The following is a 24,262-nucleotide window of genomic DNA, read 5'->3' on the forward strand; positions in this document are numbered from 1 at the left end:
AGATTCCGTCTCTCACAGTTGAAGTGTACCTATGATAAAAATTACAGACCTCTACATGCTTTGTAAGTAGGAAAACCTGCAAAATCGGCAGTGTATCAAATACTTGTTCTCCCCACTGTATATATACATATATATATATATATGTACATGTATATATATATATATGTATATATATATATATATATGTATATATATACATGTGTATGTATATATATATATATATATATGTATATATATACATGTGTATGTATATATATATATATATATATGTATATATATATATATATATATATATATATATATACATATATATATACATATATATACATGTGTACATACATGTGTATATATATATACATATATATATACATGTGTACATACATGTGTATATATATATATATATATATATATATATATATATATATATATATATATATATATATACACACATGTATGTATATATATATATATATATATATATATATATGTATATATATATATATATATATATATAAATAAATAATTGTTTCCAATAATCTTTTGGTTCAACCCTAATGCATAATAAGCATCAACAACAGGGGGAACATATTGGGTGTACGCTGATAACCTGGAGAAAGAATATACTGATTTTTTAAATACGTGTTCATAAGAAGTGTCTGAGATCTAAGTCAATAATTCAGACCACAAGGGGTCAATGTTTTTAAACAGGATATCCAGTAGGCCTCCCTCTGTAGTAGTAGGACCTCCATGTTACCTCCTCTCCTCTGTAGTAGTAGGACATCCATGTTACCTCTCCTCTGTAGTAGTAGGACCTCCATGTTACCTCCTCTCCTCAGTAGTAGTAGGACCGCCATGTTACCTCCTCTCCTCAGTAGTAGTAGGATCTCCATGTTACCTCCTCTCCTCTGTAGTAGTAGGACCTCCATGTTACCTCCTCTCCTCTAGTAGTAGGACCTCCATGTTACCTCCTCTCCTCTAGTAGTAGGACCTCCATGTTACCTCCTCTCCTCTGTAGTAGTAGGATCTCCATGTTACCTCCTCTCCTCTGTAGTAGGACCTCCATGTTACCTCCTCTCCTCTGTAGTAGTAGGACCTCCATGTTACCTCCTCTCCTCAGTAGTAGTAGGATCTCCATGTTACCTCCTCTCCTCTGTAGTAGTAGGACCTCCATGTTACCTCCTCTCCTCTGTAGTAGTAGGATCTCCATGTTACCTCCTCTCCTCTAGTAGTAGGACCTCCATGTTACCTCCTCTCCTCTGTAGTAGTAGGATCTCCATGTTACCTCCTCTCCTCTGTAGTAGTAGGACCTCCATGTTACCTCCTCTCCTCTAGTAGTAGGACCTCCATGTTACCTCCTCTCCTCTGTAGTAGTAGGACCTCCATGTTACCTCCTCTCCTCTGTAGTAGTAGGATCTCCATGTTACCTCCTCTCCTCAGTAGTAGTAGGACCTCCATGTTACCTCCTCTCCTCTAGTAGTAGGACCTCCATGTTACCTCCTCTCCTCTGTAGTAGTAGGATCTCCATGTTACCTCCTCTCCTCAGTAGTAGTAGGACCTCCATGTTACCTCCTCTCCTCAGTAGTAGTAGGACCTCCATGTTACCTCCTCTCCTCTGTAGTAGTAGGACCTCCATGTTACCTCCTCTCCTCAGTAGTAGTAGGATCTCCATGTTACCTCCTCTCCTCTGTAGTAGTAGGACCTCCATGTTACCTCCTCTCCTCTGTAGTAGTAGGACCTCCATGTTACCTCCTCTCCTCTGTAGTAGTAGGACCTCCATGTTACCTCCTCTCCTCTGTAGTAGTAGGACCTCCATGTTACCTCCTCTCCTCAGTAGTAGTAGGACCGCCATGTTACCTCCTCTCCTTGGTAGAGCAACATGCTCAACGCCTGTGTATTTGAGGGAGGAGATGGGATGCTTCCACAAAGTGAGCTGCTACTGGATGGATATTCAGTGTTCTGACACCTGATTGAGCTGCTATTGGATGGATATTCAGTGTTCTTCCACCTGATTGAGCTGCTACTGGATGGATATTCAGTGTTCTGACACCTGATTGAGCTGCTACTGGATGGATATTCAGTGTTCTGACACCTGATTGAGCTGCTACTGGATGGATATTCAGTGTTCTGACACCTGATTGAGCTGCTACTGGATGGATATTCAGTGTTCTGACACCTGATTGAGCTGCTACTGGATGGATATTCAGTGTTCTGACACCTGATTGAGCTGCTACTGGATGGATATTCAGTGTTCTGACACCTGATTGAGCTGCTACTGGATGGATATTCAGTGTTCTGACACCTGATTGAGCTGCTACTGGATGGATATTCAGTGTTCTGACACCTGATTGAGCTGCTACTGGATGGATATTCAGTGTTCTGACACCTGATTGAGCTGCTACTGGATGGATATTCAGTGTTCTGACACCTGATTGAGCTGCTACTGGATATTCAGTGTTCAGCTACGTGCTGTTTCAGACGGCTTATGTAGGAGTAAATGAGACGTATAGGACAGCTGAACATTAAAAACAGACCACAGGAAGACAGGGAGACACATAGGCGCCTAAGACAACTGGACACACTAAGGATAGGGGAGAACAAAACAAAGAGTACATTGACACATTAATGAAAGGAAGACACACATGGTCTGCTGACACACTAATGATAGAGGGACCCATAGTCAGCTGCTTCTAAAAAGAAGGCCTATAGGATAGAGTCTGCTGATTCAAATAAAGGCAAACTAAACAAAGAGTACATTGACACATTAATGAAAGAAAGAGACCCATGGTTTGCTGACACACTAGTGATAGAGGGACCCATAGTCAGCTGCTTCTAAAAAGACGAAGGCCTATAGGATAGATAGACATATATTATTTTTAGGATAAGAGAGGGTCCTACCACCATTATAATCTAACTGAAAGCAGATATGGGCGTTAGTAGGCGTGAACAAGCAGGAAGCCTGAACTAAAAGATAATGGTGGCAGGAGAATTAGGGGAATAATGATTATTTGCATATGGGTTGGACCCATATGCTATATGTGGATAAATACAGGAGCCGGGGCTCTGGAAAGCGGGGCGGGATCCGCAGATCGTTCCGGCTTGTGATACATTGTATTAAAAAGTCTATTTGATTTCACAAGTTCTTACGAGTGTTATATTTCTGAGACGATGTTCCACGACACTTACAACAGCTGGTAGTCTTAGCTATATTATTAATACTGGCGCTTGCTATGAGCCATCTGGCGGTCTCACGATGTGTGAAGTTCTACATTTGTAAAGTGCAATTTTTTTGCACAATTTGCAGGCTTTCAAACATGCACAGCCAATTCACCAGCACACACATCCATTCCTGACAAGTAGTTTGTTACAAAACCACGATAGCACCTATAGCTCTCATTAAAAAAAAAAAAAACTTAACCCAGAGAAAATAAAGTATTTAGAAAAGTGTTTGATATCTGATCTCAGTTTATTCTTCAAGGCGAGGCCAACAGAACCCTTGTATGTTGGTTTTACTCACATTCCTGGGTGACAGGAGGGCAGGCATGCAGAGTTAGGGGCCTCAGACTGTAGCCTAGAAAGTGACATAGCAACTGAGGTCATTTCCTATGGGACAAGGATATGAAAATCCTCACGCTGGTTTTTTTTGTTGCTACAAACGCAATGAACACTGAACAGACTAGTGATACTGTATCATTCAGACGGTCCTATTCAGATGCTGAATCTCAGACACTGATTGTCCCCCTATTCACTATATAGTGCACTACTTTTGACCAGAGCACTAGGCTAAGTAGTGCACTACGTAGGGAATAGGGTGCCATTTGGGAAGCAAGCTCTATTTCTAGGAACGACTCCAAATCTCTTACAACAAGAGAGACCGGAGAGAACAGCACATCAGCTGAGAGCCAACAGATTCATTGTCGCATCGGTAAATAACTAACCTGAGTGTTCTGTTGTCTCACTGTTAACTTAAGCCTTCGAATGAGCAGTATTCATTGTATTGGAAAACAAAAAAAAGGTATATAGTTGTCCATTTGTGTCGGTGTAAAATAGGGAACATAATAAAGGGACATTATGGTTCATTTTGTTATATTTCTAGCCACAGGATATGTGGAACTGTGAACAGACTGGGCCCGGCCGGTTGAGACATGGAGAGAACCTCAATTGCTTTTCCTTGATTCTTCGCATCATCTCTGCTCACCTTAAAACCCATTGGATGAGAAGGTAAGAGTTCCCTCCCCATCTGACCATTTCATCCAATGGGTGTTGAGAAGGAAGCGAGGATGCTAGAAATCAAGGAAATGCCATTGAGATCCTCCCAAAGACGACCGTCAGGACTGGGAGAGACTCCTGAACAGAGAGGAGATGGCTACTGATACTCCTATCACAGGAAGCAATACAAAGAGGAGTCATGAAATTCAGGTTCTTTAAAAGATTTCAAAACATAATTGGTTGTCAAAGACGGTATCAAATATATATATACACAGTACAAACTGCTGAAATATACAAATCTGTACACAGAAAGATTCAGGTGCGAACAGTCTTCCAGCATTACTGTTTCTGATAAATCACTTGAAGGCTACGAGTTTCAACCAAGCAACATAATCAATGACTACATCAACTCCTTTACAATCTTCCTCTCAGAAGACGTGTCAACGTTAAACACATCAAGAAGCATATTCACTACGTTTTGGGAGGCGAGTAAGCGAACAGATGATATAAACGAGTACATGGAAGTAAGTCTGTCTGTATATGTTGACAAAGGCCTCATGGTTGGCTTAGCATGAACTCTACATCATTGTAAAAACGTTGCTGTAAGGTTCGGTGTTTGACGAAGCAACTTCTGGGAACCTCCAGTCCTGAGGAACATGCATATATATATATATATATATATATATATATATGTGGAACTGTGAACAGACTGGCCCCGGTTGTGGGTTGGCATGGTGATAATATATGTGTATATATATATATAAAATATATGTGTACATATATTATCACCATGCCAACCCACACATTCTAGGATGATTAACAATATGGATTCAGAAACAAAGTAAATTTTTCGATATAAATCATGTGTCTTTCAGTCATACCAAATCAGATGTCAGTAAGGCATCTGCATAGAAAAACACTGAGTGGACAAAACATTAAGAACACCTTGCTACTGTTGAGTTGAACCCCCCTTTTGTCCTCAGAACAGCCTCAGTTCATCAGAGAATGGACTCTACAAGGTGTCGAAAGCGTTCCGCAGGGATGCTGGCCCATGTTAACTCCAATGTTTCCCACAGTTGTGTCAAGTTGGCTGAATGTCCTTTGGATGGTGGACCATTCTTGATACACACAGGAAACGGTTGAAAAACCCAGCAGCGTTTCAGTTCTTCACACACTTAAACCGGTGCGCCTAGCGCCTACTACCATACCCCGTTCAAAGGCACTTAAATATTTTGTCTTGGCCCTTCACCCTCTGAATGGCACACATACACAATCCATGTCTAAAGGCTTAAAACTCATCCTTTAACACGTCTCCTCCCCTTCATCTACACTGATTGAAGAGGATTTAACAAGTGACATCAATAAGGGATCATATCTTTCACCTGGATTCACCTGGTCAGTCTATGTTATGGAAAGATCAGGTGTTCTTAATGTTTTGTACACTGTAATAACCATGTCAATGGGCTGCAGGGCAGAAAATCCTCTTCAGTTGGTAGAGGAGAGTGGCCTTGCCTTGAGATAATACAACCACATCTTCCTTAAATAGTTATAATTGAATTACACCTACAGTAGGGCTCCTATTAGCTGAATACTACAGTGAAATATAATAAGCCCTGTTTATATAAAACCTTATCCATTCCTCAGCCCTTCCACCTCTATTTAAATGTCAACTACTTCAGCATTACATTTGACTATTCACACGATTCAGGAGCGATTAACAAGTCAAGATTAACAAGGCAATAAGGAGCAATCTGCTGAACACTAAATACCTCGGAGTCAGGGGCAATAAGGAGCAATCTGCTGAACACTAAATACCTCGGAGTCAGGGGCAATAAGGGGCAATCTGCTGAACACTAAATACCTCGGAGTCAGGGGCAATAAGGGGCAATCTGCTGAACACTAAATACCTTGGAGTCAGGGGCAATAAGGAGCAATCTGCTGAACACTAAATACCTTGGAGTCAGGGGCAATAAGGAGCAATCTGCTGAACACTAAATACCTTGGAGTCAGGGGCAATAAGGAGTAATCTGCTGAACACTAAATACCTTGGAGTCAGGGGCAATAAGGAGCAATCTGCTGAACACTAAATACCTTGGAGTCAGGGGCAATAAGGAGCAATCTGCTGAACACTAAATACCTCGGAGACAGGGGCAATAAGGAGCAATCTGCTGAACACTAAATACCTCGGAGTCAGGGGCAATAAGGAGCAATCTGCTGAACACTAAATACCTTGGAGTCAGGGGCAATAAGGAGTAATCTGCTGAACACTAAATACCTCGGAGTCAGGGGCAATAAGGAGCAATCTGCTGAACACTAAATACCTTGGAGTCAGGGGCAATAAGGAGCAATCTGCTGAACACTAAATACCTTGGAGTCAGGGGCAATAAGGAGCAATCTGCTGAACACTAAATACCTTGGAGTCAGGGGCAATAAGGAGCAATCTGCTGAACACTAAATACCTCGGAGTCAGGGGCAATAAGGAGCAATCTGCTGAACACTAAATACCTCGGAGTAAGGGGCAATCTGCTGAACACTAAATACCTTGGAGTCAGGGGCAATAAGGAGCAATCTGCTGAACACTAAATACCTTGGGAGTCAGGGGCAATAAGGAACAATATCCTAAAAACTCAAAGACCAACCTCTAACAAGAAAAATTAGATGATTAACAGACAGAGAATCATTACAAAAATGATTTGATTTGCAAAACTTCCTTTAAATGAATACCTCTTGGGCCCTATTATAAAGATACTGCCCCGAGAAGCCGTTTCCTATCTCTCCTCTGTCTGTGAGGTGGAAGAGAGGCAATCCACCCTTTTCACTAGGCTGTGAGCCCCATCTCAGCCACCAGAGCCAACTCTCTCACTGGACGAGAGACTACTGTTAGCCAGGCTGGCTACGATAGGTAGGCTAATTTGTAAACGTCACGCGCTGCGTCCCGTAAGTGTCTGTTGTTGCCGCTGGGGCTGTAGTCAGAGACTGAGTCCTGCTGCGTCGTCTGACGGTGTAGAAGGTTCCGGAGAGTCTGGTCTGTCCGTTCTCTCAGTGTCCGCTGACTGGGATGATGACTCAGTATCTGTGCTGTTGAATCCAAGGATCTCAACCACTGAGTTGGGCAAATCCTACACAGATAATAAACATCAGGTTAAAGATCTGGTTAGAACCATAGGTCAATAACAAGGTGTTGAAAGAGTGTTCGCTATGAATATAGGTACAATCGAATGTGAGTTCAGTAAGGGTTTCAGAATACAGGCACAAACATTCTGAAGGTATCTAATGTTCTGCCATGGAGTTGGACACATCCTACAAGGATATCATCAGAAGAAACTATTAAAAATGTGTGTCAGACAGTTTTAATGAGGTTTAGTTTCAACTGGATTTATTCACACACCCTTTGTATATAGTTATACCACCAAGTTGGGGAAATCCTACACAGTTTTCTTATTTTCATAAAATAAATAAAAATAAATATCAAAAACATATGTCACAGATAGGTTTTTTGAATGTGGGTTAGATTCAACTGCATTCATTCATACCCCCTGTGTGTTTCTACCACCGTTGGGTAAATTCTATTAAGATATTGTCGGAATAAACAAAAAAGTTAAAACCCCCTTCACACCCTTCTACTGGAAACTGCACAAACCAAATTGTATCCCACTTCCTTTCCCTCGCCACACTCGGCAAACCCTCCATTATGTACCATGGTCCTTCGAGCCGGATGGGTGAGCTTCTCAAAACCCATGCATGTATTTCAGAATATACTGGAAGCACAAACGTTCTGAAGATAGGACATCTATATATGGATACATACCTTACAACTTTTCAGCTGCAGGCATATAGCTTCAGCTTTGTTGAGGATGGCCCCGATGTCCAGGTTCATCGACAGTTCATTTATGAGCTGGAAAGAAGAGGACATTCTTTGATTAGTGACTTGCTAAAGCAGAGATGGGTAACTGACGGCCAGCGGGCAGATCAGTACAACATACACTACCGTTCAAAACTTTGGGGTCACTTGAAAACCTCCTTGTTTTTTTAAAAAGCAAATTTTTTGTCCATTTAAAATAACATCAAATTGATCAGAAATACAGTGTAGACATTGTTAATGTTGTAAATGACTATTGTTGCTGGAAACGGCTGATTTTTAACGGAATATCTAAATAGGCCCATTATCAGCAACCATCACTCCTGTGTTCCAAAGGCACGTTGTTTGAACTAATCCAAGGGCTAATTGATCATTAGAAAACCCTTTTGCAAGTATGTTAGCACAGCTGAAAACTGTTGAACTGATAAAAAAAAAGCAAAACTGGCATTCTTTAAACTAGTTGAGTATCTGGAGCATCAACATTTGTGGGTTCGATTACAGGCTCAAAATGGTAATTTCTTCTGAAACTCGTCAGTCTATTCTTGTTCTGAGAAATGAAGGCTATTCCATGCGAGAAATTGCCAAGAAACTGAAGATCTCGTACAACGCTGTGTACTACTCCCTTCACAGAACAGAGCAAACTGGCTCAAACCAGAATAGAAAGAGGAGTGGGAGGCCCCGGTGCACAACTGAGCAAGAGGACAAGTACATTCGAGTGTCTAGTTTAAGAAACAGACGCCTCACAAGTCCTCAACTGACAGCTTCATTAAATAGTACCGGCAAAACACCAGTCTCAACATCAACAGTGAAGAGGCGACTCCGGGATGCTGGCCTTCTAGACAGAGTTGCAAAGAAAAAGCCATATCTCAGACTGGCCAATGAAAATAAAAGATTAAGATGTGCAAAAGAACAGACACTGGACAGAGGAACTCAATGTTGACGTTGAGACTAGTGTTTTGGGTAGCGAAATAAATAATCTAAGTGTAGGCATAGTCCCACATGTAAAACAGGGAGCTATCGGACATCGGAAGAATGAGTGTAAAGTAGGAATGGAGCCTGCTGCATTCGGAGGAAATTACGCTATACAAGCGTTTCCATCTTTTTCAAAAGAGCAACAACAAATCCTCTTGAGAGCCGCGGGACAGGAACATTTCACATAGCGGTGTTTGATCAATGAAGGGGACATGTGGGATTTAATTACAAAATGAATGAGAAACACCAGTCTCTATTCTATTTTACCATTACTTAATGAGATACCATTATTTCCTTATGGAGTTATGACTTGCCTAGTTAAATAAAGGTTAAATAAATAAACAATTAGCAAGAATTGTAATGCTAAGATGATTGGGTATTCAAATTGTGTTTATTGCAGTGTTTGTTTTTGAATCACAATGTCAATCATGTGTTCCATGTGGAAACTACCAGTTTCCTGGGGTCCTGGCCTTTGGGTAAATATACAAATGTATTATGTTCAGTCTGAATATAGAAAGAAAAATATGTTAATGAGGGTTGACAGTTACTCCAAATAGATTGTGATGTGTGTATTGCTGATTTCATGAAATGGATTGTGATGTGTATTGCTGATTTAGTTTCGATAGAAATGTCACCAGATTGGGTCTGCTGGAGTGTTGGGATTCTCCCCAGGGGTTAGGGTGTTAACTCCCTGATCTGGCAACTCTTCCGAGAGCTCGCCAGTCAAATAAGGGAGTCTGAACTAAGTAGGAAAATGGTTTCAACAGTAACAGTATGTTATGTTATTTGACATTTGTCGTAGAGATAATGTTATTAAGAAAATTGGGAATGTAATAATTTGTCATATAGTCAAAGCTTGTCTGGATTTCCTGAAACAGAAATGAATTGAACTAAACTGTTGTTCTGATCTGTCCTCTCTTTAGGTTATCATGGAAGGTGACGTCAGATGATGTCTTAATGCATGTAGGAATAATTTGGCCACAAACAGTGTGTGTGAACCTCAAAACCCTCCCAAACCGGCTGAAGAAACAGCGACAAAGGCGGTCAATGTGACAGTGACCTTTAACACTTATCTGTGTCCGAGCCAAACTTGGGTACGGGCGGCAGGGACGCTGAGACCGCGCATGTGGAGTGAGCATGGAGAGATATAACATACAACCTCATGCTAGCGTGCTGATGGGAGAAATTGACCAGACAGAATGGTGATAGTGGCTCAGGTGAGAGACTTGTATTAGTGGGAAAAACATAACTTTATATTGAAATCGGGACATTATCAAGGGCCATCAAATGTGACAGGCAAGAGTTACATGTGTTACATGTGTTACATGAGCCGTTGGGAAGATGAACTGCAACGCTATCTGAAGAAGACACGCTAGTGCCGGGAGAAGGGAGGTCTACACACTGCAAACAATTTAGACTAAGTACGCATTGAGATAGCGATCTTTCATTAGCAGGCCACTCGCGACAGGAAAACAGGGTCAAAGGGGAGCTGTAATGAGAAGAGTTATTACCGGCAATAAAAGTTCCCATTTATAAATGTACATATTAACCGGGTTGATGTGTGCTAGGTTCAGAAGACTCAAAGTAAAGCACTAAGGACTGTCATTCTACATTTGGGTTGGTTCATATATATAAATGTTTTAGTTAGGATTCAGCGAGAGAGAGTTGTTCTCAAACTGGAGGCGTGGGGGACACTGCTAAAATGTATTAGGCCCAGGAAGGCCCTAGAAACCTTATCTTTAAGTGTCCTCCGAAAGGGAGGTATTGGAGAACTCACTGGATGATAGCTTGGGTTTTTTAACCATGTCATCAGAATATTAATGTTAAATCGCATCAATACATAGAGATTGCTGGATGATACGGTATAATTAATTGCATACGAGGTTCATAGTCTGCGTCTTGCGATAACAGCCAAGGATGAACATGAAGGAGACGGCATGGAGACCAGGATCACATGACCATAGAACGTACCGGGTGGACGGTTCTGTCCACAGTCCCAGTAGCATCAAGGGTGAATTATTAAACAGGCTCTTTCTCTCTTCCCTGTTCAAGTCAATATGTTTTTAGGTGTCGTGGAACAAAAGACTGATCATTGTTCCAGAGGAGGAACTGATGTATATTGACCTAATTGATTTAGGAATGTTTTAGGCATGTTTATAACTGTAGAAGTGTGTTAGGAGTAGTGACTAGTGTGTTAGGAGTAGTGACTAGTGTACTAGGAGTAGTGACTAGTGTACTAGGAGTAGTGACTAGTGCATTAGGAGTAGTGACTAGTGCATTGGGAGTAGTGACTAGTGCATTGGGAGTAGTGACTAGTGCGTTAGGAGTAGTGACTAGTGCGTTAGGAGTAGTGACTAGTGCGTTAGGAGTAGTGACTAGTGCGTTAGGAGTAGTGACTAGTGCGTTAGGAGTAGTGACTAGTGCGTTAGGAGTAGTGACTAGTGCGTTAGGAGTAGTGACTAGTGCGTTAGGAGTAGTGACTAGTGCGTTAGGAGTAGTGACTAGTGCGTTAGGAGTAGTGACTAGTGCGTTAGGAGTAGTGACTAGTGCGTTAGGAGTAGTGACTAGTGCGTTAGGAGTAGTGACTAGTGCGTTAGGAGTAGTGACTAGTGCATTAGGAGTAGTGACTAGTGTATTAGGAGTAGTGACTAGTGTATTAGGAGTAGTGACTAGTGCATTAGGAGTAGTGACTAGTGCATTAGGAGTAGTGACTAGTGTATTAGGAGTAGTGACTAGTGCATTAGGAGTAGTGACTAGTGCGTTAGGAGTAGTGACTAGTGCATTAGGAGTAGTGACTAGTGCATTAGGAGTAGTGACTAGTGCATTAGGAGTAGTGACTAGTGCATTAGGAGTAGTGACTAGTGCATTAGGAGTAGTGACTAGTGCATTAGGAGTAGTGACTAGTGCATTATGAGTAGTGACTAGTGCATTAGGAGTAGTGACTAGTGCATTAGGAGTAGTGACTAGTGCATTAGGAGTAGTGACTAGTGTATTAGGAGTAGTGACTAGTGCATTAGGAGTAGTGACTAGTGCATTAGGAGTAGTGACTAGTGTATTAGGAGTAGTGACTAGTGCATTAGGAGTAGTGACTAGTGCATTAGGAGTAGTGACTAGTGCATTAGGAGTAGTGACTAGTGCATTAGGAGTAGTGACTAGTGCATTAGGAGTAGTGACTATTGTATTACGGGTTAGATGGAATGATATATGTGTAAATGTATCTGTAGCAGGAGGTGAGATACATGAGGCCTGTGTTTGAGACTGAATGTTTACAGGAGGTGAGGTCCATGAGGCCTGTGTTTGAGACTGAATGTTTACAGGAGGTGAGGTCCATGAGGCCTGTGTTTGAGACTGAATGTTTACAGGAGGTGAGGTATACATGAGGCCTGTGTTTGAGACAGAATGTTTACAGGAGGTGAGGTCCATGAGGCCTGTGTTTGAGACAGAATATTTACAGGAGGTGAGGTACACGAGGCCTGTGTTTGAGACAGAATGTTTACAGGAGGTGAGGTACACGAGGCCTGTGTTTGAGACAGAATGTTTACAGGAGGTGAGGTACACATGAGGCCTGTGTTTGAGACAGAATGTTTACAGGAGGTGAGGTATACATGAGGCCTGTGTTTGAGACAGAATGTTTACAGGAGGTGAGGTACATGAGGCCTGTGTTTGAGACAGAATGTTTACAGGAGGTGAGGTACATGAGGCCTGTGTTTGAGACAGAATGTTTACAGGAGGTGAGGTACATGAGGCCTGTGTTTGAGACAGAATGTTTACAGGAGGTGAGGTACACATGAGGCCTGTGTTTGAGACTGAATGTTTACATCAGACTGTTAAGTGGGATGGAATGTGATGGGGGTGATAGAATGGTATCATCCACAGAGAATGTGTATGTTGTGACAGGAGATGGCTCGTAGGAGAGGGAGGACAGCTAACTGTGCCCAATATAGGGACTATTGCACAGACCCAGGACATGGTGACAGTAGCAGAGATCGTGTTGGCATTTCAGACACTATGGTCAACTTTCCCAGAAACCTGTGAGGTTGTTAGGTCCAACGTCATTACTCTCCTTCCTCATTTCTAACAGCCGGCGAACACTTGACAGATTACATGCAGTAGTTATTCTCAGGACAGTCGCTGTAGTAACAGTAAGTGAAGGAGGTTAAGGTCAGGGGTCATGTTAGTAGTAACAGTAAGTGAAGGAGGTTAAGGTCAGGGGTCATGTTAATAGTAACAGTAAGTGAAGGAGGTTAAGGTCAGGGGTCATGTTAGTAGTAACAGTAAGTGAAGGAGGGTATAGTCAGGGGTCATGTTAGTAGTAACAGTAAGTGAAGGAGGTTAAGGTCAGAGGTCATGTTAGTAGTAACAGTAAGTGAAGGAGGTTAAGGTCGGAGGTCATGTTAGTAGTAACAGTAAGTGAAGGAGGTTAAGGTCAGGGGTCATGTTAGTAGTAACAGTAAGTGAAGGAGGTTATAGTCAGGGGTCATGTTAGTAGTAACAGTAAGTGAAGGAGGTTATAGTCAGGGGTCATGTTAGTAGTAACAGTAAGTGAAGGAGGTTAAGGTCGGAGGTCATGTTAGTAGTAACAGTAAGTGAAGGAGGTTAAGGTCAGGGGTCATGTTAGTAGTAACAGTAAGTGAAGGAGGGTATAGTCAGGGGTCATGTTAGTAGTAACAGTAAGTGAAGGAGGTTAAGGTCAGGGGTCATGTTAGTAGTAACAGTAAGTGAAGGAGGTTATAGTCAGGGGTCATGTTAGTAGTAACAGTAAGTGAAGGAGGGTATAGTCAGGGGTCATGTTAGTAGTAACAGTAAGTGAAGGAGGTTATAGTCAGGGGTCATGTTAGTAGTAACAGTAAGTTAAGGAGGGTATAGTCAGGGGTCATGTTAGTAGTAACAGTAAGTTAAGGAGGGTATAGTCAGGGGTCATGTTAGTAGTAACAGTAAGTTAAGGAGGTTAAGGTCAGGGGTCATGTTAGTAGTAACAGTAAGTGAATGAGGGTATAGTCAGGGGTCATGTTAATAGTAACAGTAAGTGAAGGAGGTTATAGTCAGGGGTCATGTTAGTAGTAACAGTAAGTGAAGGAGGTTAACGTCAGGGGTCATGTTAGTAGTAACAGTAAGTGAAGGAGGTTATAGTCAGGGGTCATGTTAGTAGTAACAGTAAGTGAAGGAGGTTATAGTCAGGGGTCATGTTAGTAGTAACAGTAAGTGAAGGAGGTTATAGTCAGGGGTCATGTTAGTAGTAACAGTAAGTGAAGGAGGTTAAGGTCAGGGGTCATGTAGTAGTAACAGTAAGTGAAGGAGGTTATAGTCAGGGGTCATGTTAGTAGTAACAGTAAGTTAAGGAGGTTATAGTCAGGGGTCATGTTAGTAGTAACAGTAAGTGAAGGAGGTTAAGGTCAGGGGTCATGTTAGTAGTAACAGTAAGTGAAGGAGGTTATAGTCAGGGGTCATGTTAGTAGTAACAGTAAGTGAAGGAGGTTATAGTCAGGGGTCATGTTAATAGTAACAGTAAGTGAAGGAGGTTATAGTCAGGGGTCATGTTAGTAGTAACAGTAAGTGAAGGAGGTTATAGTCAGGGGTCATGTTAGTAGTAACAGTAAGTGAAGGAGGTTAAGGTCAGGGGTCATGTTAGTAGTAACAGTAAGTGAAGGAGGTTATAGTCAGGGGTTATGTTAGTAGTAACAGTAAGTGAAGGAGGTTAAGGTCAGGGGTCATGTTAGTAGTAACAGTAAGTGAAGGAGGTTATAGTCAGGGGTCATGTTAGTAGTAACAGTAAGTGAAGGAGGTTATAGTCAGGGGTCATGTTAGTAGTAACAGTAAGTGAAGGAGGTTATGGTCAGGGGTCATGTTAGTAGTAACAGTAAGTGAAGGAGGTTATAGTCAGGGGTCATGTTAGTAGTAACAGTAAGTGAAGGAGGTTAAGGTCAGGGGTCATGTAGTAGTAACAGTAAGTGAAGGAGGTTATAGTCAGGGGTCATGTTAGTAGTAACAGTAAGTTAAGGAGGTTATAGTCAGGGGTCATGTTAGTAGTAACAGTAAGTGAAGGAGGTTAAGGTCAGGGGTCATGTTAGTAGTAACAGTAAGTGAAGGAGGTTATAGTCAGGGGTCATGTTAGTAGTAACAGTAAGTGAAGGAGGTTATAGTCAGGGGTCATGTTAATAGTAACAGTAAGTGAAGGAGGTTATAGTCAGGGGTCATGTTAGTAGTAACAGTAAGTGAAGGAGGTTATAGTCAGGGGTCATGTTAGTAGTAACAGTAAGTGAAGGAGGTTAAGGTCAGGGGTCATGTTAGTAGTAACAGTAAGTGAAGGAGGTTATAGTCAGGGGTTATGTTAGTAGTAACAGTAAGTGAAGGAGGTTAAGGTCAGGGGTCATGTTAGTAGTAACAGTAAGTGAAGGAGGTTATAGTCAGGGGTCATGTTAGTAGTAACAGTAAGTGAAGGAGGTTAAGGTCGGAGGTCATGTTAGTAGTAACAGTAAGCTAAGGAGGTTAACGTCAGGGGTCATGTTAGTAGTAACAGTAAGTGAAGGAGGTTATAGTCAGGGGTCATGTTAGTAGTAACAGTAAGTGAAGGAGGTTATAGTCAGGGGTCATGTTAGTAGTAACAGTAAGTGAAGGAGGTTAAGGTCAGGGGTCATGTTAGTAGTAACAGTAAGTGAAGGAGGTTATAGTCAGGGGTCATGTTAGTAGTAACAGTAAGTGAAGGAGGTTATAGTCAGGGGTCATGTTAGTAGTAACAGTAAGTGAAGGAGGTTATAGTCAGGGGTCATGTTAGTAGTAACAGTAAGTGAAGGAGGTTAACGTCAGGGGTCATGTTAGTAGTAACAGTAAGTGAAGGAGGTTATAGTCAGGGGTCATGTTAGTAGTAACAGTAAGTGAAGGAGGGTATAGTCAGGGGTCATGTTAATAGTAACAGTAAGTGAAGGAGGTTATAGTCAGGGGTCATGTTAGTAGTAGCAGGGGTTACTTTAGTATCATTGCTGGGATATCAGTTTATGAGGACTCATGTCACATGGCTTGGTAGCTGGTAACTGGGGGACCGATGGGAGTACTGGGGACTGTTATTCACCTCACAGATTAGTGATCTGACCACTATGGGAGAGTCTATGTTATCAGGAAATGACCGGTGCGTTGCAGTGTGTATATTCCCAGGTGAAAGAGGCACATGAGGAGCAGGAGATAACCGAGGACACGTGCTGGATTCTGGAGATTGAGTGTACATCAAGATACACCAGGCGGGACCAGTTGGGACAGCGTTGGTCTGGTCCACACAGTACTCCTTACAGCAGCTGCAGCGGTAAAGATCGTCATGTCTGGAAAACGCCATGACAGAGGAAGTGGAGCTAATGAGAGAGAAAGACTAGATTCCACTGTAGACACGCAGATGGGTTGGGTCTGGGAGCCACTTTAAACGCCATAGTTGGGTTGGGTTAGCTGCTTTATTGGTTAAACTCTTATGGCTGGGGGGCAGTATTAAGTAGCTTGGATGAATAAGGTGCCCAGAGTAAACTGCCTGCTACTCAGGCCCAGAAGCTAAGATATGCAATTTGTTAGTATATTTAGATAGAAAACAATCTGAAGTTTCTAAAACTGTTTGAATGATGTCTGTGAGTATAACAGAACTTATATGGCAGGCAAAACTCTGAGAAAAAATCAAACCAGGAAGTGGTTAATCTGAGGTTTGTAGGTTTTCAAGTCTTTGCCTATCCAAGATGCAGTGTAAATTTGGTCCGATTGCACTTCCTAAGGCTTCCACTAGATGTCAACAGTCTTTAGAACCTTGTTTCAGGCTTCTACTGTGAAGGGGGAGCGAATAAGAGCTGTTTGAACCAGGTCTTGCAGAATGCTATGAGCTAAGTCACGCGCGCGAATGTGAGAGCGAGCTCTGTTCCATTTAGTTTCTAAAGACAAAGGAATTGTCCGGTTGGAACAGTATTGAAGTTATGATAAAAACATCCTAAAGATTGATTCTATACATCGTTTGACATGTTTCTTCGAACTGTAATATGACTTTTTTGACTTTTCATCTGGATGTAGTGCTCTCGCGCGTTGTGCATTTGGATTACTGGACTAAACGTGCGAAAGAAAAGGAGGTATTTGGACATAAATTATGGACTTTATCGAACAAAACTAACATTTATTGTGGAACATTCCGATGAAGATCAAAGGTAAGTGAATATTTATAACGCTATTTCAGACTTTTGTTGACTCCACAACATGGCGGGTATCTGTGTGGTGGCTGAGCGCTGTACTCAGATTATCGCATGGTGTGCTTTTGCCATAAAGTCTTTTTGAAATCTGAGACAGCAGTTGCATTAAGGAGAAGTATATCTTTAATTCTATGCCTAACACTTATCTTTTATCAACGTTTATGATGAGTATTCCTGTAAATTGATGTGGCTCTCTGCAAAATCACCAGATGTTTTGGAGGCAAAACATTACTGAACATAAGGCGCCAATGTAAACTCAGATTTACATACATGTATTGTGTAACATGAAGTCCTATGAGTGCCATCTGATGAATATCATCAAAGGTTAGTGATTCATTTTATCTCTATTTCTGCTTTTTGTGACTCCTCTCTTTGGCTGGAAAATGGCTGTGTTTTTCTGTGACTAGGCGCTGACCTAACATAATCAGATGGTGTACTTTCGTCGTAAAGCCTTTTTGAAATCGGACACTGTGGTGAGATTAACAAGTTTATCTTTAAAATGGTGTATAATACTTGTATGTTTGAGGAATTTTAATTATGAGATTTCTGTTGTTTGAATTTGGCGCCCTGCACTTTCACTGGCTGTTGTCATATCGATCCCCTTAACGGGATTTCAGCCGTAAGAAGTTAATGGATGAGATGAAAGTTAAGATGGTGGGGTAATTGTACTCTAAACAACATGTTGGAGGCATTAATGTGAAAGTCTATCCAGTCCTGAGTTACCTCAAGAGGATGTAGCGTTGATTAGGGCAACGCACCTGCCTATCAGGTGACCTGCCTATCAGGTGACCTGCCTATCAGCTTTTTAGGGCTTTCATTTCTGTGGAATCCAGCAGAAAAGTGTCCTGAAGACAAAGTCAGGCGAAGAGAGAGTGGGAAATGTCATGTTGTCATGCATATATAATTGTGCATAACTTAACACGTTGTTAATGCTGTTGTGCTTTGGTGTTTATATTTACTTTGCAAGTCTTGTGCTATCACTCTCTTAGGAACCAGAAGGAGAAAGTTGAAACATAAGTCAACAGCTCCAGTGGACAAGTTATTATCACTGTTGTGTAATAAATGGAAATGAGAGTGTTTGGTGTGATCATAGAACAGAGGCCATAAGTCTGAGTTTGTAAACCTCACTGTGAATGAGAGTTGTTTATTTTTTGTTTGTGTTATATTATCATTGCTTTTCCATTTATAAAGTAATTTCTAAGTGTATGATATCAGATGTTCAAAAAAGGGGGTACTGATAGGTTTCTGAGCTTGAATGAATGCTTGGAAGGAGCTGAGTGGAGGGGAAACGATCACGTGGCAGTACAGATAAGAGGAACCGTTTAAGGCCCAGATCACTCAGCTCCCTGCCAGGCTATGATGCAATGTTTGGCGATAACGAGGAGACTCCATCCATAGTGGGGTATGTATACTACCACGGGTGAAACCATGGCTTTGTCTAATGCAGCTGTGTTGACCCTCTGGGAAGAATAAACCTGGTTAAAAGCTTTCATAGTGACCGTTGAGTTTTAACTCTGAGAATTAGAACCTAACAGCTACGTAGATATTCCCTAAAAAAAAAAATCTGCTGTTTCCAGCTACAATAGTCATTTACAACATTAACAATGTCTACACTGTATTTCTGATCAATTTGATGTTATATTAAAATGGACAAAAAAAATATGCTTTTCTTTCGAAAACAAGGACATTTCTAAGTGATCCCAAACGTTTAAACGGTAGTGTATATATATTTTTTTTGGGGGGGGGGGACTCACTGTTGAGAGGTATTATTGGGGGGGGGGGGGGCTCACTGTTGAGAGGTATTTTGGGGGGTGGGAACTCACTGTTGAGAGGTATTTTGGGGGGTGGGAACTCACTGTTGAGAGGTATTTTGGGGGGAGGGGAACTCACTGTTGAGGTATTTTTTTGGGGGGGGAGGGGAACTCACTGTTGAGAGGTATTTGGGGGGTGGGAACTCACTGTTGAGGTATTATTGGGGGGGGGGGGGCTCACTGTTGAGAGGTATTTGGGGGGTGGGAACTCACTGTTGAGGTATTATTGGGGGGGGGGGGGGCTCACTGTTGAGAGGTATTTTGGGGGTGGGAACTCACTGTTGAGGTATTATTGGGGGGGGGGGGGGGGGCTCACTGTTGAGAGGTATTTTGGGGGGGCGGAGACTCACTGTTGAGAGGTATTTTGGGGGGGCGGAGACTCACTGTTGAGAGGTATTTGGGGGGGGGGGGGGAACTCACTGTTGAGAGGTATTTTGGGGGGGCGGAGACTCACTGTTGAGAGGTACACAAGGTGCCATTCATACATTTGGTTGTACATCAGCAGTTTCTCTCATGTCAGTCAGTAACCACGTTTCCATCCACAGATTTTATGCAAGTAAAGTCATACTGAAAAATAAATAAATCACAACATCTATGATGGAAACAGGAAGTTTCGTTACAATTATATAAATAAGACACAATTTGTTCGGTAAAATGTATTGTGAGAAATGGCGGCGGAAACGCCTTTATGCGCAAATATTGATATAATAACCATCAAATCACGTGATGGCTGATCCTCCAACTACGACTCGGGAAACCGTGCAGTTTATTAGGCTACAGATGAAATAAGTGATGAACGCCACAGGGCGGTGAAAGTGCACAGTGATATTGATGCTCCTTTTGATAGTCACTCAATAAGACCATGTCATCAAAACAAATATTTGATTGCGAAGTATTATTATATTTATATATTTTTAGGGGGCAGATCAGCTTTAATACTGCAGATAGATTGTGGCTTCTATCAATGCAGTTGTCTGCATCATTTCCAATCCACCATTTTGGTTACGACATGATTCTATATGAGGTATTTCATAGTTTTGATGTCTTCACTATTATTCTACAATGTAGAACAAAAAAAAAAATTAAATAAAGAAAAACACTTGAATGAGTAGGTGTGTCCAAACTTTTGACTGGTACTGTATGGGGCAGCAGGTAGCCTAGTGGTTAGGCCAGGTAGCCTAGTGGTTAGGCCAGGTAGCCTAGTGGTTAGAGTGTTGGACTAGTAACCGAAAGGTTGCAAGATCGAATCCCCGAGCTGACAAGGTACAAATCTGTCGTTCTGCCCCTGAACAAGGCAGTTAACCTACTGTTCCTAGGCCATCATTGAAAATAAGAATTTGTTCTTAACTGACTTGCCTAGTTAAATAAAAAGGTCAAAAAAAATAAAATAATGACAAAAAACAGTTTGGAAATTTTTGCAAATGTATTAAAAATAAAAACTTGTGGTCGACTTGGGGCTGTTAGTTACTCTCTCACTACAAACATGTCTTTCTATCCAAAATGTGTAGAATTGTGTAAAACTTTTTCTCTCCGCTTTCAAGAGGGGGGCCGCTAAAAAAAGTTGCCTGCAAGGTGGCTGGGGCCCCCAACAAAATGTTGCTTAGGGCCTCCAATGCTAGAGCCAGCCCTGACTGCATGTGTGGATGTGGGTGTGCAGCCCAGCGAGCCACTGCGGCCCCTCGTGATGAGGACAGATGTTTTTGGTGGCCCCCACCCCATCGAAGTTGCACGTCCCTCTGTGCTAAAGTGATGACACGGATAAACACTTCAACACTGAATACCATTTTCAGTTGACTCCTTTAACACAAACCAGACAGTGTATTCTGTGTGGATATAACACGTGTGTTGTAATGCGACTAGGCTGTGAGAGCCTGTTACTTAGAAGAACACATGCTCCTGCTAGGTGATAATTAACTGCTTCCTTCAGCCATCATAAAACACAGTGTAAAGCCCATTCTCTCTCTCCATGTTTCTCTCTCTCCCCACTCTCTTTCCCTCTCTCTCTTCCTCACTCCCTAAAAGTCCCCCCCTCGCTCTCCCCACTCTCTATCTACTGCCCCCTCCCTCTCTCTCTCCCACCTGGTGTTGTAGCTACTGTATAGATAGATCGAGCCTGCAAGGTCTCCATGGTTACCATCTACTAGCTGTCTACCAACTGCAGAAAGAACAGCTGTGATCACAACAGGAAGTAACCTCAAGGTAAAATGTTGAATGATTTAAATGGTTCTAAGCATCCTTACAGGCCATCATGTATATGACACAGCCAAGATAACTCCAGATTACATCAGCCTATATTTCTAGAGAGATTACCAGACCTGCCATTAGTCATTTTCAACATACAAACACACTAAACATGCACTAAAACAATCCCAATACACTACTGAGAAAACAGGGGGGAAAACTAGTTCTATGGTTTTCATTGACCGTCATCAGTACATTTACATGGAGGAGTCAAATTCTGCCAGCCTACATTTACATGGAGGAGGAGTCAAATTCTGTCAGCCTACATTTACATGGAGGAGGAGTCAAATTCTGTCAGCCTACATTTACATGGAGGAGGAGTCAAATTCTGTCAGTCTACATTTAGATGGAGGAGGAGTCAAATTCTGCCAGCCTACATTTAGATGGAGGAGACTTTTAATAGAGAGTGGTTGAACACCACTAAAAGACAGAGGGGACCAGACATCAATGTGTCTGTGGTGCTGTCCCCGCTCTCACCTTCTCCCACACTCTCCTCTCCTCCCCCACACGCTCCTCTCCTCCCCACACTCTCCCCTCCTTCTCCCCCACTCTCCCCTCCTTCTCCCCCACTCTCCCCTCCTTCTCCCCCACTCTCCTCCCCTTCTCCCCCACTCTCCTCCTCATCCCACACTCTCCCACACTCTCCTCCTCATCCCCCACTCTCCTCTGACAGGAGTTAAAAGGACCCTTTTTATTTTAAGAGGTAGGGCAGGTCATATTTAGTATAATGTTGACCCAACCAGCCTTGCACACACACAGAGACAGATACAAGTGAACACACACAAAATGTAAGAACACACACCTTGAGGATCTCATTGAAGCCGTATTGTTCCTCCATAATCTGGTGTTTCTCTGAGTCCAGGATGGCACAGCACACCAGCAGGTGGAAGTTCTGGCACGGCAGCCCAGTCCACATTACCTGAAGCCAACCCAGAGACAATCAGAGTCAGTGTGTGTGTGTGTGTGTGTGTGTGTGTGTGTGTGTGTGTGTGTGTGTGTGTGTGTGGATACAGTATCTGCATCATTATGTCTGATAAATCAAACTAATTGTTGTGATTCTGTGAAACATAATTAAATGAATGCTAATTGGCTTGTGTTTCCTCGCAATGCCTCTGGACGAATGGAGAGATGATGAAATGAAAACTAAACTACGGGCCCTTTAAATCAGGTTACTGATTCATCTCCGGGGAGTTGAGGAGGAGGAGAAGAAGAGGAGAGACTGAGGAGCAGCAGGACCAGAGAGTCAGGGAACAGAGAGAGGAGGAGAGCAGGAGAAGCAGAGGAGGAGAGACTGAGGAGCAGCAGGAGCAGAGAGTCAGGGGACAGAGAGAGGAGGAGGAGGAGAGCAGGACCAGAGAGTCAGAGGACAGAGAGAGGAGGTGGTAAGACTGAAGAGCAGCAGGACCAGAGATTCAGGGGACAGAGAGAGGAGGAAGAGGAGCAGGATAAGAGGAGGAGGAGGAGCAGCAGGACCAGAGAGTCAGGGGACAGAGAGAGGAGGATGAGAGCAGGACCAGAGAGTCAGGGGACAGAGAGAGGCCACTGATTGATCAAGTGCTCACTGTAATGACTGATTGGTCTCTTTGATTGATTGGCTGGATTGACTGTGTGGGCTGATCGATCATTAGAGAACAGCCGATTGATTAACGGTAAACGCCTTGAAATGTCTGACTCACCTCCCAAAGACGCAGGACATCAGGGAAACTCAGTTCTCTCTTGAAGCGAATCAGGAGCCAGCGGAAGCAGAAGTACAGGTGACCAGAGTCCTGGGCCACTGTAAGATGGACACACACACACACGAGGTTAGCAGAAGTACAGGTGACCAGAGTCCTGGGCCACTGTAAGATGGACACACACACACGAGGTTAGCAGAAGTACAGGTGACCAGAGTCCTGGGCCACTGTAAGATGGACACACACACACGAGGTTAGCAGAAGTACAGGTGACCAGAGTCCTGGGCCACTGTAAGATGGACACACACACACACGAGGTTAGCAGAAGTACAGGTGACCAGAGTCCTGGGCCACTGTAAGATGGACACACACACGAGGTTAGCAGAAGTACAGGTGACCAGAGTCCTGGGCCACTGTAAGATGGACACACACACGAGGTTAGCAGAAGTACAGGTGACCAGAGTCCTGGGCCACTGTAAGATGGACACACACACGAGGTTAGCAGAAGTACAGGTGATCAGAGTCCTGGGCCACTGTAAGATGGACACACACACGAGGTTAGCAGAAGTACAGGTGACCAGAGTCCTGGGCCACTGTAAGATGGACACACACACACACACACGAGGTTAGCAGAAGTACAGGTAGCCTCTGTAACATCACAAGGTTAGAATGAAGGGAACCCGACAACATCTGAGGTATTGTCTTTAGACATCATGAGCTTAAAAGCCATTGGCATCGATCCAACCATCCCTGAGAGGGTTAAATCCACTCTGAACGTGTCAGAGTTGTGAGCAACTCTGATCAAGGAGCTGCAGGAAGATCAATAGTGAGAAAGTGGAGGCTCGTAAATTAAAGTCAACCAATCATAGACCTTAAGCCTCTTTTACGTCCCATCTCCATCTCTTCTTTCTCCCCCCCACCACACCCCCCCAAAAAGACAATCACGTCCATCACTGTCATCCTCTTCCTGCCCTCAATCTAACCTTTCCTGCTCAAATTAAAGCGATAAATAACACGTTTCATTTACATATTATTGAATTTACTTGGTTTATTGTTCTTGGAAGGTCTCTAAATTCCAGAGGAGCCGTTGTTGTTATCCGGCGAGGTAACGAACAGCAGGCCAGTTTTAGTAAGGTGGCTGAGCGAGCCCAAATTAATCAAGAAAATTAATGACTATAAAGTACGCGGTGATAAATCAACATCGTCCCAATCAGACTGCACCGTTAGCGCCAGCCGCATTTAAAACAGCCTAATTCAAAACAACTTATCAGGGTCTGTTTAGGGATGCAGCTG

At 42.7% G+C, this 24,262-nt stretch overlaps 1 protein-coding gene across 3 annotated transcripts in view; it reads right to left on the bottom strand.

The window, feature by feature from the left end:
• Positions 1-4,406: 4,406 nt before the first annotated feature.
• Positions 4,407-24,262, bottom strand: part of LOC139533584 (TBC1 domain family member 15-like) — an 80,916-nt gene continuing 61,060 nt past the window's right edge. Inside the window, exons 14-18 of one of the 3 annotated variants that reach the window (XR_011666820.1) lie at positions 22,973-23,070; positions 22,099-22,215; positions 8,015-8,101; positions 6,748-7,325; positions 4,407-6,113 (exon numbers count right to left, since the gene is read on the bottom strand). Coding sequence is in view for 1 of the 3 variants with exons in the window: in XM_071331732.1 (XP_071187833.1) it covers positions 7,176-7,325; positions 8,015-8,101; positions 22,099-22,215; positions 22,973-23,070 (452 nt within the window). In the remaining 2 variants the exon portion in view is untranslated. Of the gene's footprint in view, positions 7,326-8,014; positions 8,102-22,098; positions 22,216-22,972; positions 23,071-24,262 lie in introns of all 3 variants that reach the window. The other 2 variants (XR_011666819.1, XM_071331732.1) reach the window with 2 other exon arrangements.

This window comes from Salvelinus alpinus, chromosome 11 (genome assembly GCF_045679555.1).
Source record: "Salvelinus alpinus chromosome 11, SLU_Salpinus.1, whole genome shotgun sequence".
Lineage (NCBI taxonomy): Eukaryota > Metazoa > Chordata > Actinopteri > Salmoniformes > Salmonidae > Salvelinus > Salvelinus alpinus.